A 14,461-nucleotide genomic window follows, 5' to 3' on the forward strand; every position below is an offset into this window, starting at 1 on the left:
GCTTTTTTGGGAGATGGAGTTGCTGAGCTCCCTTTGGGGGAGGGAGCAGTCACAGGTGGAGGAGTGGAGTCTCCCTTTGGAGGCGGGCTAGCCGGAGCTCTTTTGGGAGATGGAGTTGCTGGGCTCCCTTTGGGGGAAGGAGGAGTCACAGGTGGAGGAGTGGAGTCTCCCTTTGGAGGTGGGCTAGCTGGGGCTTTTTTGGGAGATGGAGTTGCTGAGCCCCTTTTGGGGGAGGGAGGAGACACAGGTGGGGGAGTGGAGTCTCCCTTGGGAGATGGGGTAGCTGAGGCTCTTTTGGGGGCCTGAGGCCCTTTGAGGGAGGGAGGAGTCAGAGCTGAGGGAGAAGTCTCTTTGGGAGGTGGGATTGCTGGGCTCTCTTTGGGGGAAGAATGAGTCACAGCTACGGGAGTGGAGTCCTCCTTTGAAGGTGGGTTAACTGGGGTTCTTTTGGAAGAGGGAAGAGCCATAGCTGGGAAAGTGGGAGCCTCTTTGGGAGGTGGGGTGGCTGGGGTTTGCTTTTGGGAAGGAGTTGCTGGGGCTCCTTTTGGGGAGGAAGGGGTCACAGCAGGAAGGGGAGTCTCTTTAGGTAATGTGGTTGCTGAGCTCCCTTTGGGGGAAGGAGGAGTCATAGCTAGGGGAGTGGGAGCCTCTTTGGGGGAAGGAGTTGCTGGGGCTCCTTTGGGGGTGGAAGGGGTCACAGCTAGAGGAGTAAGGGTCTCTTTAGGGGATGGGGATGCTGGCCCCTCCTTGGGGGAAGGAGCCATAGGCGGGGGAACAGGAGCCTCTCTGGAGGATGGGGGAGTAGGGGAATGCTTCTCGGCTAGTGATCCTTTAGAGACATGAAAAGGAAGATCCGCCTCTGGAAAAGAAGCTTCAACTGGAGAAATAGTGAACGAAAGATTTCCAGCAGGAGTATCAGGGATAGCAGGTACACTTTTAGAAGCAGAAGGGGCAAGAGTTAAGGGAGCAGTAGCTGAACCCTTCTTGTTTGGAATTCTTTTAGGCTGAGGAGACACAGTAGTCCCTAAAGGAGATGGGGAGTCAGCTAGGTACATTCCTTCGGAAGATGCAGTAATAGAAGCATCAGAGTCCTCAGTTGGGTACCCTTCAGGAGCAGAAGCCATAGGTGCCAATGGTGAGGTTTGAGAAATGCCATGAACTTTCTTTTCACCCTGAGGAGCACCAGTTGGAGGCAGAGGGGTAGAAGACTCAGACTTGGGAATTTCAGGGACCTGTGCCATAGGAGCTAGAGAAGCAGAAGCATTCTGGGAAGATAAAGTCACTACTGGAGCCATAGGGCAACTTTCAGAGGTTGGAGGCATCAAAGGTGAAGTATTAAGAGTGGAAGGACTGGCTGCAGTTGAAGGAGTGGAAGGACCTTTGGCAGTTGTAGGAGCCACTCCATCAATGGCAACACTTTCCAAAGGAAATGCAGCTACAGTTGGGGTAGTGAAAGAACTTTTGAGAAGCAGATTAGTTGGGTCTGGGCTTGTGTAAGAACCTGTCTTGATTACAGAGATTGGGGAGTTAACACTCAAAGAAGAGGGAGTAGTACTGGCTGGCTTCACTACAGGGAGAGGCTCTGGGTAGCTTTTTGTTGCTAGGGTGGCTTCAGGAGAAAGAGCTATCTCTGGAGAAGATGATGTACTTTGGGGAGAGGGGGCATCTTTAGGTGCTGCCAGGGCTGCTGTACTAGGAAAATCTTTGAGAATGAGAGAGGCTGTAGGAGATAATGGACAAGAGGCAACTATATTTGAGGAGGCTAGGTCAGTGACAGCAGAGATGCCTTTGTCAGCAGACATAGCCAGAGAGGAAGTTGGAGTCCCCCCTGGAAAAGCAGTCACAGCAGTAGGAACCACCTCATTTCTGGAAGGAAGGGGAGGAATTACAGATCTCTGAGAAGTGTAAGAGGCATCTGCAGAAGAATGATCTACAAAAATAGTATCTTCTATGGGATCTGACAGAATATTAGAACTTGAAGTTTGGACAGGAGAACTCTGATGTAAAGGTGTAAGATGAGAGTCCAGAGAAGTGAGGAGAACTGGAGGGGACTCAGCAGCCACAGCAAAAGACTGAGTTGAAAGAGATGAAGCAGTGGGTGGGCTAAGCGGTCCCTTTAGGCTGAGGCTTACAGGGTTTTGTGGAGCAGTCAGAGCTGAGGAAACAGAGACACCTTTGACTTGAGGGGAAGGGATGGCTGGGGGAGTGGCGGGTGTTATCTGAGAACATGAGGCTAGTTCAGACTGAATAGAGGCCAAAGGAGTTACAAGATGGGAAGGGATAGCACTGACTATACTTGGAAGGTTGGGGGTACCCTTTGGATTAGGAATTACTTGAGAGGGAACTTGACTAGGAGAGGGCTTTGGTTCTGAGAGAGCAACTGGAGCTGACGGAGATGTCACTGACCCCGACTCAATTACGGCAACTGATGGAGGTGAACTAAGAGCATTAGGGGGATAGTCAGAGCTCTTCTGAACTGAGTGGGGAGCCAAGGCCACCAGAGCCAAGGGAGCTGAAGAGGAATGAGCACCTTTCAGAGTTGGAGTTATCATGGGAGAGGCCAGAGCTAAGGCAGCTGGGGAGATGGGAGGCCCTATTAGGTTTGGTAAGAAAATGGGGGTGTCAGTGGGAGGGGCAGCTCCCAAAGGCAGGGCTGTCCCATGGGGTGACTGGAGAAAAGGAGCTTCAAAAGAGGTTGAGGCAATGGTAGAGGGAGAAAGGAATGGGGAAGGCTGGTCAGGGGTTGCCAGAGGGCATTGTTGGGAGGCCAGGGAACAAGGAGGGGTAGGTGTAGGTTTAGGCTGCCCTAAAGCAGCAGTGACACTCAAGGATGAAGACACAGGAGGCACAGCTGGAAAAGAAAAGCAAAAAAAAAAAAAAAAGGCGGGGAGTGAAGGAGGAAAGGGAAGGAAAAAAACAAGTGAGTTATACAGCCCAACTTAGTACAACAGGCCTCACACAAGAAACACTGGAATTTTAAATCTGAGAATGAAAGTCACCACGCAGGATTAGACAAAGGTGACAAGCAACAGCAATCTTCCCTAAACATACTTCAGTGGTCAAGTAGAATACATCATTCTTCTCCTTTCCCAAATCTACTAAAATAAGTAAACCCCTTTAGGGTGAAGAACAGTCTAAGACCAGCCTATTAGTCTCCAAATGGGGAGCACAGGCCCAGGAATAAGTTGGCAACAGTAGGCTTTCTACCCTTTCCCAGTTGTGCCCTTCTCTTCCCTCCTCAAAGGAACCCTAAGACTTTCTCACAGACCATGGAATCACCAATAGCAAGTTCTACTCTATCCACCCAAGGGGCATGAACTGAAACAAATGTTGAAAACTGGAACAAGGAAGCTAATGAGTGGCAATAATGATGGAGAATCAGAGCTGAATGAGAAACACAGGTCTCTTAATGCTCAGGCTTCAGAATACTCAATATTAAATACTAAGTCACTGAGCTTCCCTATACTTCATTTTACTCACCCAAATCAAACAAACAAAAAACCAACCACAAAAGCATGGCCTCTACAGTCTCTAAGCAGTGTTAGCTCTTCAGACATCAATCTGGATGAATTAGACCACGAGTAACAGAGCTTAGTCACAAGGGTAGGAACTGTATTATGAAACTGTAATCCAACTGGTCAAACCAGACTGTGGTTCTATTTTGAAAGTAGGGAATTCAAGTGGAGAGAATACACTGGGTCCTCACCCCTTAATCTGGACGAGTATGCCATTGTGCCAAAACAGGCACTACTTAGCACCACACTGAAGCTATGCAAAAGATTCTAAATGACTGCTCAACACCTAGAAGGGAGTATTAGTATTATTTTTTAAAAAAGCGTAGAGCATCCAAATTCACAGATCACTCAATCAAGAGTATCCCACTACAAAGGTAGGCTCAAACCAGTCTTTCCTGGAAACTTGGTAGCTCAAAGTCTTTATGACTACAGTGCAAACACTCTCAAACATATTAATCAGAATTTGAAACTTAGAATGTTTTCTTCTCACTGAACCTCAAAACTCCAGTATAAGGCCCAAATTACTCGCTTTAGACACCATAACGTATTTCCTGAGTCAGTTTCTATACTAACTCTAATAATTATCTATAGTTATGTATTAAAAAAACAAAAACAAAAAAACCCCGAGTATTCACCACAGGCACTTAATCTAACCTACAGTGCAATCTCAAAATACTCAGGTATAAGTTTAACAGCTGTGAGGACTGCTTCAGAAGGAAACAGCATTAATTTTGAAGCCTGATTCAGATTATTCAAAATTCATCTGAATTTCAGTCCCCACACTTGTAAAATCAAGTTGAGACTCTCTAAAGTTTTGTCTAACTCTGAAACTACAGAATCTTCAGAAACCAGTCCTTTATTTTGTAACCTTCCTTAAGTCCCAGTAGTTCAAGGATTTCATATAGCTCATTCCCCAACTCAGAGGCCCCCTCCTTTTTCTTTTCAAGCAGCTGTATTAATCCGTTCAGCTGCTAAATCAGACAGGTGGGGAGGGAGAACCTTAATGCTTTCAACTATTTTAATTCCAGGAGATAGAAACTGCCCTTAAGTGACAGGTGGAGTTAAAAAAAAAAAAGAATTACCATGGGGGCGGGGAGAGGTGAGAATGGAGGTCATAGCCTGAAGATTCCCTTCATTTACTTCTGCACAACTGAACAGCAAGAAGACTACCATAAAAGTTTTTTCACTACCCCCCTCAGGTTTTGTAGCGATGTATTTTAAACAGAATTCAAACCTTGCATTTACACTACGTTCTACACTCATTATTTCAAAGCTAAAGAGCAGTCAAAAGAAGGCTCTAATTCAATCCTGGGTTCCAGATAAGCTGTTGATGAAGGCATTGTTCCAGGACACTAGAAACATCTCAGCACCAATCCACAAAACAAGTTAACCAATCTAGGAGGGTCCCAGGGCCCAGGAGAACACATGTACCAACCAGCACACATCTCATCCAGGCATGTGATGACAGCACAATGCCAAGCACTGCCATCTAAAACCTTGATGCAATTTGCTGGCTGGAACTTCACAAAAGCTCAGGTCTCCTTGGCCTGCCAGTGTGTCACCTATTTCCAATAGGTAAGTTACTATTATGGACTCTCCTCCCTGGTACAGCTACAGCCCCATCTTTAATGAGAACCAATACTAAAAAACAGAAGTATAGTCTATTTGTCATTTAACCCACCATATGTTTTTAGGGGCAATTTTACAATCTTAATTAAGGGCAAGGGGTCCAAGGGGAACCTACCTGTCTCAGCCTGGGGCTGTGGCAACTCCTGCTCTGTAGCAGGGACGGTGTCTGTGGCTTCACCGGGCATTTCTGAAGGGAATAAAAAGGAGGCCTGAATTGACTCGGATCCATTCTGCTGCCCAATCCAGAGTCACGCTTAAAACTGCTGAGGGCTGTTAAATACCGTAAGGGTGTGTGGGACAACCCTCCCCAAAGTAGCTGGAATAGGTGAAAAACACGACGTAACCCTCACATTTTTGATCAAGAGAATCACCTTTTTATCGCTCCTCTTCACTCCGCGGAGAGCGGATTTCCCAGTGCCCAGGGATTCGTTTTATTCCACACTCCAAATCCCACACAGAAGCAATTATCACTGCGTTCTCAACCCGAGGGAGAGGATCCCGGTCTGGCTCCTGAGCACGGGATGGGAGACTTCAGACGCTACCTTGAAACGCGGGCGCCCCCTCTCCCCCACGCGCTTTCTGGGCGAGGACCTCCAGGACCCTCGTTTGCTGATTTCTGGGACCCAGAAGGGGAAAGAGAGTGTCTTAAGTCCCAACATTGGCTTGTCACAATAAGGGTGTGTGTGTGTGTATACGCGCGCGGGCGGGGAGGTGGTTGTTCCAAAGCTGTGACCCCTTAACATCCTCTGGGGTCTGGTGAAGCCGGTTCCAACAGCAGACGCAGCCCACTTCCATCCCCAACGGCTCCCATCTCCCTAGCCCTGGACTCTCTGGCCTTTCTGCCCTATTCTTGCCAGGACACCAAGAGCAGACCCCATTTTGTCCGGAGGCCCCAAGGCCACACTGCCCAGGGTTGAATAGGAACCCCGTGACCCCATAAAACCTCTAATTCTCCTTAGCTCTTACTCTGCGCGGCGCCTCAGGCCGCAAGAAAGGCGGATGGCTACGGATAAAAAGTAGCGGCGAAGACAAGCACTTACTGTGCGGGGAACGCGGAACCAAGATGGCGGCAGAAAGAGAGCGAGCGAGCGAGCGAGAGCGTGACCCACGCCTGTTGCAGAACGAAGCCTGGCGGAGGGGGCGGGACCAGGATCTAATTCCGGGTCAGGAGCTGCTTACAGTCACTTCCTTTATCCAGTAAGTCATCCGGCTGTTTCCAGTTGTGGGTGGTGACGAGGTCTAAATAAGGGTATGAAATTAGAACAGGACTCGCTGGCCTGGCAGAACTCTCTATCCTGAGTTATGCAGTCCTTAGAAAGCCGACCCCTTCGCGTCCCTCATGTTGAGGCAGCAGCCTCTTCTCTCGGGTCAGCAAAGTAGCCACAACAGTATTACTTTCTGACTTCCTTTTACCAATTAATTCAGTAGAACGACGTATTAAATAATGACGAATACACGGAGATTGTAGTCACACCAATGAAAGGTAGCTGTGACCTAGGCTGTCAATTATTTTATTTTGGAATACATAATTTAAATGAGATTATCGTGAAGGTGTAAATTTCTATACTCAGTATATTTCTTTTTGCCTATTTTGGACACTGTATCCTGAAACTCATCCGTTCTAGAGGATCCCACTTCTTATACAGTAGTTTTTGAAAAGCAAAATGTAAACGTTTTGTTAATGAAAAGGTCAGGGGTCCTGATTCCCATATCCTCTCTCCAAAAGGACTCAACAAATACAATATTAACACTGAGTTCAGTCGTTCAGTCGTGTCTGACTCTTTGCGACCCCATGAACAGCAGCACTCCAGGCCTCCCTGTCCATCACCCACTGGTGGAGTCTACCCAAACCCATGTCCATTGAGTCAGTGATGCCATCCAACCATCTCATCCTCTGTCGTCCTCTTCTCCTCCTGCCCTCAATCTTTCCCAGCATCAGGGTCTTTTCCAGTGAGTCAGCTTTTTGCATCAGGTGGCCAAAGTATTGGAGTTTCAGCTTCAACATCAGTCCTTTCAATGAACACCCAGGTCTGATCTTTAGGATGGACTGGTTGGATCTCCTTGCAGTCCAAGGGACTCTCAGAGTCTTCTCCCAACACCACACTTTAAATACACTTAAAAGCTAGTGGCTTTAAGACAGTTGTGGCTATCTTTTAAGATAAGTGGGCTTCCTATTGTCTCAGATGGTAAAGAATCTGCCTGCAATGCAGGAGATAAGGGGTGGAGTCCTGGGTGGGTAAGTTCCGGGAGAAGGAAATGCCAACCTACTCCAGTATTCTTACCCGAGAAATCCAATGGACAGAGCCTGAAGGGCTACAGTGTCCCAAAGAGTTGGACATGCCTGAGAGCCTAACACTTTTAAGATAAGCAGTGAATATTTTAAATGGTCTAAAAGCTACTTTAAAATTTCACTATTTTACTATGTGAAGTCACTCAGTCGTGTCCGACTCTTTGTGATCCCATGGACTGTAGCCTACTAGGCTCCTCAGTCCCTGGAATTCTCCAGGCAAGAGTACTGGAGTGGGTTGCCATTTCCTTCTCCAGGGGATCTTCCCAACCCAGGGATTGAACCGGGTCTCTCGCATTGCAGGCAGACGCTTTATCGTCTGAGCCACCAGGGAAGCCAATTTATTTTTTTTGTGAGGATTACTTCATAGGATTGTTAGGAAGGTAATGTAAGCCAACTTATTGTTATTATTAATTTTTTTGATAATATTTCTGCTTAATAGTGATCTGGGAGGCTTTCAGTGCATTCATTTACCTTCAGAAGAAAGGGCCAATAATAGCCAACTGTGGCCTTAGATAAGCAAAACATTCTGACTACTCCCCTTTCTTTCCCAGCAAGCCCACTGACTTATAACTGTTAATCATTAGCTAAGGAAGGATGTACTTTCTTTCTTTGGGTTTCTTTATCAACTGGGCAAGTTTGAAGATGGAAACTAGTTCTGTGCCCTTTGTTTCTACACTTTTCATACATGGATGAGTTGGCAAATCAGAGTTAGAGAAGTTAATTGTCTTTGAGCATGTTTCTGCTATTTTCAAGAATCAGACATTGTTATATACAAGCACAATATATTTATTTTATGGGCTGTTATACCAGTTTTTATCAAGGGCTCTAATATTAAAGCATTAAAATGCTTTAATGCTAAAACATCTTTTATTGAATGGGTAATCCCAGTTTTTCTCCTCTCATTTACTTAAGATGGACTAACAAATCTTTAGTAATTTTGTATTCAGGAGTTTTAATTGACCAGTCACTGTTTTCCAAAAAGATTGAACAATATATAGCAAACAGAAGTTCAACAGAGGAATTTTACACAATAGTCTTTTTTTCTTAAAAAATTAGAAAAGAGAAAGAAATGCAAGGCATTTCAGTGTGTTGACTGTATTACACCATCTGTTTTATATAAGTCAAAAGACAAAAGAAAAAAGACTGTGGCTATGGTGAAAACAATGTTATAGGTAATGCAAAGAAAGGAAAATTTTCATACCCCATGGAAAGCACCAGCCTGAAAGCCAGCTTCTCAATGTTTCTCAAAAGACAATGTAAACCAGAACGACTGTTTTGTTTAGACTGGCTGTAAAATCAGGCAAAAGAAATCTGACATTTCAGAATCTATCACATGAAGTCAAATATGGAAGAAATGAAACCTTTAAAATTTAAATTTAAAAAAAACACTTAAATTTAAAGTGGAGATCTACAAAGTCCAAGTGTTTTGACAAGTACAAAAAGTTTTATGCTGGTGAAGTGGTTTATTTTTTCTAAATTGCTTAGAAAATTATTCTCTGAGGGAAGAAGGAGCTACAATTGCCAACAGTTGTAAAAAATACTAGGCTCTAATATTGCAACAGTATTAAGTCATATCTTTTGAATTAAAGTTATAGTAGGTTTAGATGCCCATTTTAAAATGATTTTTTAAAAGACAGGGAGTGGGGTGTGGCCTGACCAATAAAAGTATCAGTAAACAAAATGAGGAAGTTACTGAATATACACTCCAGGTATAATTAACTTAAGTGTTAATTAAGAACTTAAGAACAAAACCCTCATACACCTAGAAATATGGAGGTTGAATCTGGTGAACTGACATTAAAGTCTTGGTCATATTACTACTCACTTACTTCTATACATGGCAACTACTAAAAGTTAGTACCTGTATCAGTAATCTTAGAATTATAATATTAAATTTTACAGATTAATCTGCATTCACTTATATCCTCCCATTATTGCTCCTTCCAGGAATCTGAACATTTTCCTTTGGTGGTTTCCCGAATCTTTTCAACATAATTCTTTCTCAAGAAAAGGAAATTTTGCTTTGAGCATTAAGACACATACACAGTTCTGCTACGTTTATTAAATGGCTCTTGAAGTATTTGATTCTTGGTTGAAGGTAGACGATAATCCATATTCATATAAAAGGAGCTGTTATCTTCAGAAGTCTTTTTGTAAATCTAAAATAGGATAGATTTTTATCAAGGATAGTAAAGGAAAACAAAGCTCATTTATTTCACATTCTGATTTGCTTAATGCTTCCATTAAATTCACATCATGCATAAAGATTTGCTTTCACATTTGCTGAAGCCCACATTATAGGCTGAGTTAGTACAGAACGAGAATACAAAGGACTTAATATGCCGCATTGGAATGGCAGCTTCAATGAGGCTTTCCAAGTTCAGAGTCATCACTGTTCATTCAACAAGCACGTATTTGAGTGTCTACTATGAGTAGAGCATTATCTTAGGCACTACTATTTAATCATCACACGTTTTATTAAAAAATGAAGTGGAAAGGGGGTTTGCATTTCTACAACATTGCCAATTTTCTATGGTATTCATCAATCTCTTGAATAATACTACTGATTTTTTTCCTTTTGCCTTACACATATGCTTGGGTGTCTCCTAGTCAAAGAACTTGATAAGCTCATTGAAACGTTCCTCTTGCTTGGCTTCTGCACTTAGATCTTTCAGCTTCCCCCAAAAATCATTATCAAGTTTCAAGGATGGCTCTAGTATCTGCATGTTTTGGAGATCTCCAGCTCTATTGTCCTAATACTAACAGCTCATTCTATTCCCTGTTTCTCCCCAGATACTGCTAGTAGATTTATCTTTCTAGGCACAACTTTCTAGATACAACAAATCATGATACTCCCTTCCTCAAAAAGCTTTAATTGCTTCCCTGTTTATGTGAAGTAAACTCAAACTCCCAAGTCTGGAATTCAAGGCAATCTACACTGTGGCTTCTTTGAATTTCTATCTCATCACTTCCTGATGCATCTTTTTCCAAATAAGCTATGCTACTTGATGGCCTCTAGAGTGACTTGATGCTTTCCTGCTTCTATGCCTTTGTTTCTGCTGTTCCTTGGAGAATGAACAACCTGTCTCCTTTCTCCACTCTTGTATCTCTATCTCATCAAATCTGTTTGTGGAATTCCTACTCATACCTCAAGGCCTGATATATTGGCACTGGGGACTAGAATTCATACAGTAGTTCACTGAATAGAGTTAAATGCCATTCTTTTCGTATAAAATCTTCCCAGGTTCTCTCAGTCAGATGAGACCTCTATTGCTTTTTTAGCATTTTATACTTTTTTTCTTTTTTTGGTATCAGTTAGTACTCCCTAAGGGCAGGGAGCCATAGTGTGGAATTCATCCTAGTATAATTCATTTTTATTTTTCTCATAGAACCTGACATATAGAAAGTGTTAAATGAGTATGTGCTGAATTGAATTAAGGGACCTCAGTTTTCAAAACACTAAAGATAGTAAGATAAACTAGTAACTTTTCTTGAGAGGGCAAAGATTAGAGCTCTAAAAATTGTTCACTTGCTAGATGTTTTAAACTGCTCATACTAAGATCAAAATAGCTATAAGGGAAAGGTATAGAATCTTACCACTCTTCTTGAGAAGTTCTCCTTTTCGGGATTTATCCAGGTTTTCAAGAAACTGCTCAAAAACTTTTACAAAAGGAGCTAGACTGGTCCTCTTATAATCTAAATTATGAAGACCATGAGTTATAATTAGCATTTTGGCAGCAAGAATAACATGAAAGTATAACTTTTAGTCTCTTGTAAAAATGCTATAGAATAGTGCTGTCCAATAGAAAATAATGAGAAATGTATAATTTAAAACACTCTAGTAGCCACATTAAAAAGGTGAAATTAACTTTAATAGTATATTTTATTTAACCCATTATATCTAAAATATTTCAACATATGATAAAAAGTGAATGAAGTTGCTCAGTTGTGTCCAACTTTTGCGACCCTATGGACTGTAGCCTACCAGGCTCCTCCATCCATGGGATTTTCCAGGCAAGAATACTGGAGTTGGTTGCCATTAAAGACTGAAATATTTTACATTGTTTCATACTAAGTCTTTGAAATGTAGTATTTTGTACTTAAAGTATAACTCAATTTATTAACAGATACTATATTATCATATCATTGGAAATACTTGATCTAGATTTAAAAAAGCAAGCTCTTATAACTAATTTTTCTAACATGCTTAGAAGTTTTCTAACAGTTGAATCAGTTATCAGTTTTTAAGCTTAAATTACTTAAAATTAACAAAACAAAACAAAACCCTGTTCTTTAGTTATACTAGCCACATTTCAAATGCCTAATAGCCACACTGTAGCTAATATATTATAGACAGTGCTGCTCTAAAACATCCAAACCATATGTATATAACTACTCTAGTAGGCTTTCTGGTACTAGACCAACATCATCTACTGCTATGTATTAAGTCCCACCAAACACTCCTTTCTTTGGAAATTGTGGCTTCAATAATAAATAGTTTTACCAACAGATCAAAACACTGAAAATGTGAAGTGAGGACCATACCTTCTAGAAACAATCAGAAATTTATAGTCACATGCATTAAGTTCAGGTATTTTTTGATTTATAAAAGTCTTAAAAATGTATATAAAACTTTGAATACAGAATCTTAATCATCCATTTAATTATACAATCTATAATTAATACCCAAAGGAAGGGAAAAAATCTAATTGAGATCAAAATGAGATTTGGATTTTATCTGCATGGAATTAAGAATACTCATAATAGTTTACTAAAAAGAATTTAAAGAAAAAAAAAAAAGAAAAGGAACCAAGGACTTCTCTGGTGGTCCAGTGGTTAAGACCCCATGCTTCCACTGCAGGGTAGGGTTCCATCCCTGATCAGAGAACTAAGATCCCACATGCCATAATTATTTATTGAGTACTATGCTAAATTATAAAAAAGTATAATCCATACAAACTACTTCATCTCAAGAAATTTTTATGTTTTAAAATATTTATTTATTTGGGCCACTCTGTGAGGCTTGCAGGATCTTAGTTCCCTGACCAGGGATGGAACCCAGGCTCCTTGCAGTGGAGGTATGGAATCCTAACCACTGGACCATCAGGGAATTCCTTCAAGAAGCTTTTAAATGAATTGGAAAAACAACTCCTCTATGTAGTAACAGAAGACAATATATAATTAAAGGCCAAACAGGCATACGGATAATTTTGTGTCCAAAGAACTGACCAATCAAAGTTGACTGAGGTAGCTATGAACTGGGTCTTAGAAAAAAGATTTAATTAGATAGTCAGCGAGGAGGGTAGAGAACATACCAGTATTTGGGAAGTAGAAGGGAAGGAGCAAATGGTACTAATATGAAAATGGACAAAAGTTTAGAATCATAGAAATTAAAGAAATAATAAGGAACTTAAATATCACCTATGCCAGCCTCCCACCTAATCTAAAGCATCCCTGACTTACTCATGGCTAATAGCCTTTATGAATACTTGAAAGTGCAGTTTATTTCTGAACACATTTATTGTAAAGCTTCTCCTTATAGGGAGCCAAAACTTGCTTTCTTAAAACCTCTGAACAAAGTAAAAAGATGTTCACAAAGAGATACTATTAAATTTATTATTTTTTTATTATTAAATTAAAAAAGTTGTGTTAAAAGTAATTTGTTAAAAAGAAAATAATACTAACAGGTTTATGTGGGAAAAAATAGCAGCTCCCACCTTTCCATCTTCTTGAATGGCAACTACTTTTTTCTTTTCTAGCACTTATTTCTAAAAATGAATACTTCCATTTTTACTTAGAAATTTAAGGCCATTCTTCCTAGGTCCATGGCTTTTTTGTGGGGAGGGACTGTAGGAAGGGGTCTGAAAGCTCTTAAGATCTTCTCTTAATTCTGAGTGTTAAATTTCAAAACGACGTGCCTTGGTGGAGGCGTATCATTCTCATTATGCTGAGCCCTTTTAACAAAGGGCTCATTTTTGGGATGTTTTCATATATAATTTTGACAATTTTTTCCATCCCTATTTTATTTGTTCTTTTTCTGTCAGATATTAGACCTCTTGAATCAGTCTTTAATTTTATCTTTTTCCTCCTTAAAAAACATAAACTAACTTGTCTTTTTTTTACTACTTTCTAGGAAGTCTCCTCTTTTCTTTTCCAGCCCTTCCAGTGAAAGTTTTATTCTAACGATTATGTTTTTGATTTCTAAGTCCTCTTTCTTATTCTGAATGTTTTTTTTTTTTTTTTCCCCATAGCATTCTGGTCTTGCTTCATGGATACACTGTCTTCTCTTAATCTCTGAGGATATCAGTATTTTTAAAAAAAGGTTTCCTCTGTTCCTTGCATTGTTTATTTCCCCTGAGTTCTTTTTTTTTTCAGTTTATTATTATCCAGTTTATTTGTTCGAGACTTTTGTGCATTATTTTAAACAGAATGCTTGTAATCATTTTATAAATATTGATAGAGGAACGTACCTTGTTTATGTTAGAGCTGAAATATATGAAGTGACATTTGAGCTTGGATTCTGAAAGCAAGGTAGCAACATTTGACTAAAAAGATCAATCAGAGATCCGTTCTGCCCATTACAGTAGTCACAAGTCACATGAGCCTATTTAAATTAAATGAAGCTAAAAATTCAGTTTCTCACATTTTAAGTTATCAAAAGTCACGTGAAAAGGCTAGTGATTACCATTTGGACAGTGCATGACATTTTCATCACAGAAGGTACTGTTGAGCTATTGCTATAGTGTCTCTTGGATGTTGGTATAAGATTTGACTTTCACTAACAGTGTCAGACTTTATTTTTTTGGGCTCCGAAATCTCTGCAGATGGTGACTGCAGCCATGAAATTAAAAGACACTTACTCCTTGGAAGCAAAGTTATGACCAACCTAGATAGCATATTCAAAAGCAGAGACATTACTTTGCCAACAAAGGTCCGTCTAGTCAAGGCTATGGTTTTTCCAGTGGTCATGTATGGATGTGACAGTTGGACTGTGAAGAAGGCTAAGCACCGAAGAATTGATGCTTTT

At 41.1% G+C, this 14,461-nt stretch overlaps 2 protein-coding genes across 4 annotated transcripts in view; both read right to left on the minus strand.

Moving 5' to 3' along the window:
• The window catches only part of NACA (nascent polypeptide-associated complex alpha subunit), an 11,107-nt gene extending 4,820 nt beyond the window's left edge, over positions 1–6,287 (minus strand). Inside the window, exons 1-3 of one of the 2 annotated variants that reach the window (XM_010839274.1) lie at positions 6,185–6,287; positions 5,516–5,654; positions 5,260–5,331 (exon numbers count right to left, since the gene is read on the minus strand). In XM_010839274.1, the coding sequence (XP_010837576.1) occupies positions 5,260–5,329 (70 nt within the window). In that variant the 5' untranslated portion in view covers positions 5,330–5,331; positions 5,516–5,654; positions 6,185–6,287. The remainder of the gene's footprint in view (positions 1–5,259; positions 5,332–5,515; positions 5,655–6,184) is intronic. The other variant, XM_010839273.1, reaches the window with a different exon arrangement.
• Positions 6,288–8,366: 2,079 nt separating this feature from the next.
• PRIM1 (primase, DNA, polypeptide 1 (49kDa)) overlaps positions 8,367–14,461 on the minus strand; it is an 18,839-nt gene continuing 12,744 nt past the window's right edge. The window contains exons 13-14 of one of the 2 annotated variants that reach the window (XM_010839275.1): positions 11,032–11,130; positions 8,367–9,593 (exon numbers count right to left, since the gene is read on the minus strand). In XM_010839275.1, coding sequence (XP_010837577.1) covers positions 9,574–9,593; positions 11,032–11,130 — 119 coding nt within the window. In that variant the 3' untranslated portion in view covers positions 8,367–9,573. Of the gene's footprint in view, positions 9,594–11,031; positions 11,131–13,904; positions 13,955–14,461 lie in introns of those variants that run through there. The other variant, XM_010839276.1, reaches the window with a different exon arrangement.

Source organism: Bison bison, unplaced genomic scaffold (assembly GCF_000754665.1).
Source record: "Bison bison bison isolate TAMUID 2011002044 unplaced genomic scaffold, Bison_UMD1.0 scf7180017864115, whole genome shotgun sequence".
Lineage (NCBI taxonomy): Eukaryota > Metazoa > Chordata > Mammalia > Artiodactyla > Bovidae > Bison > Bison bison.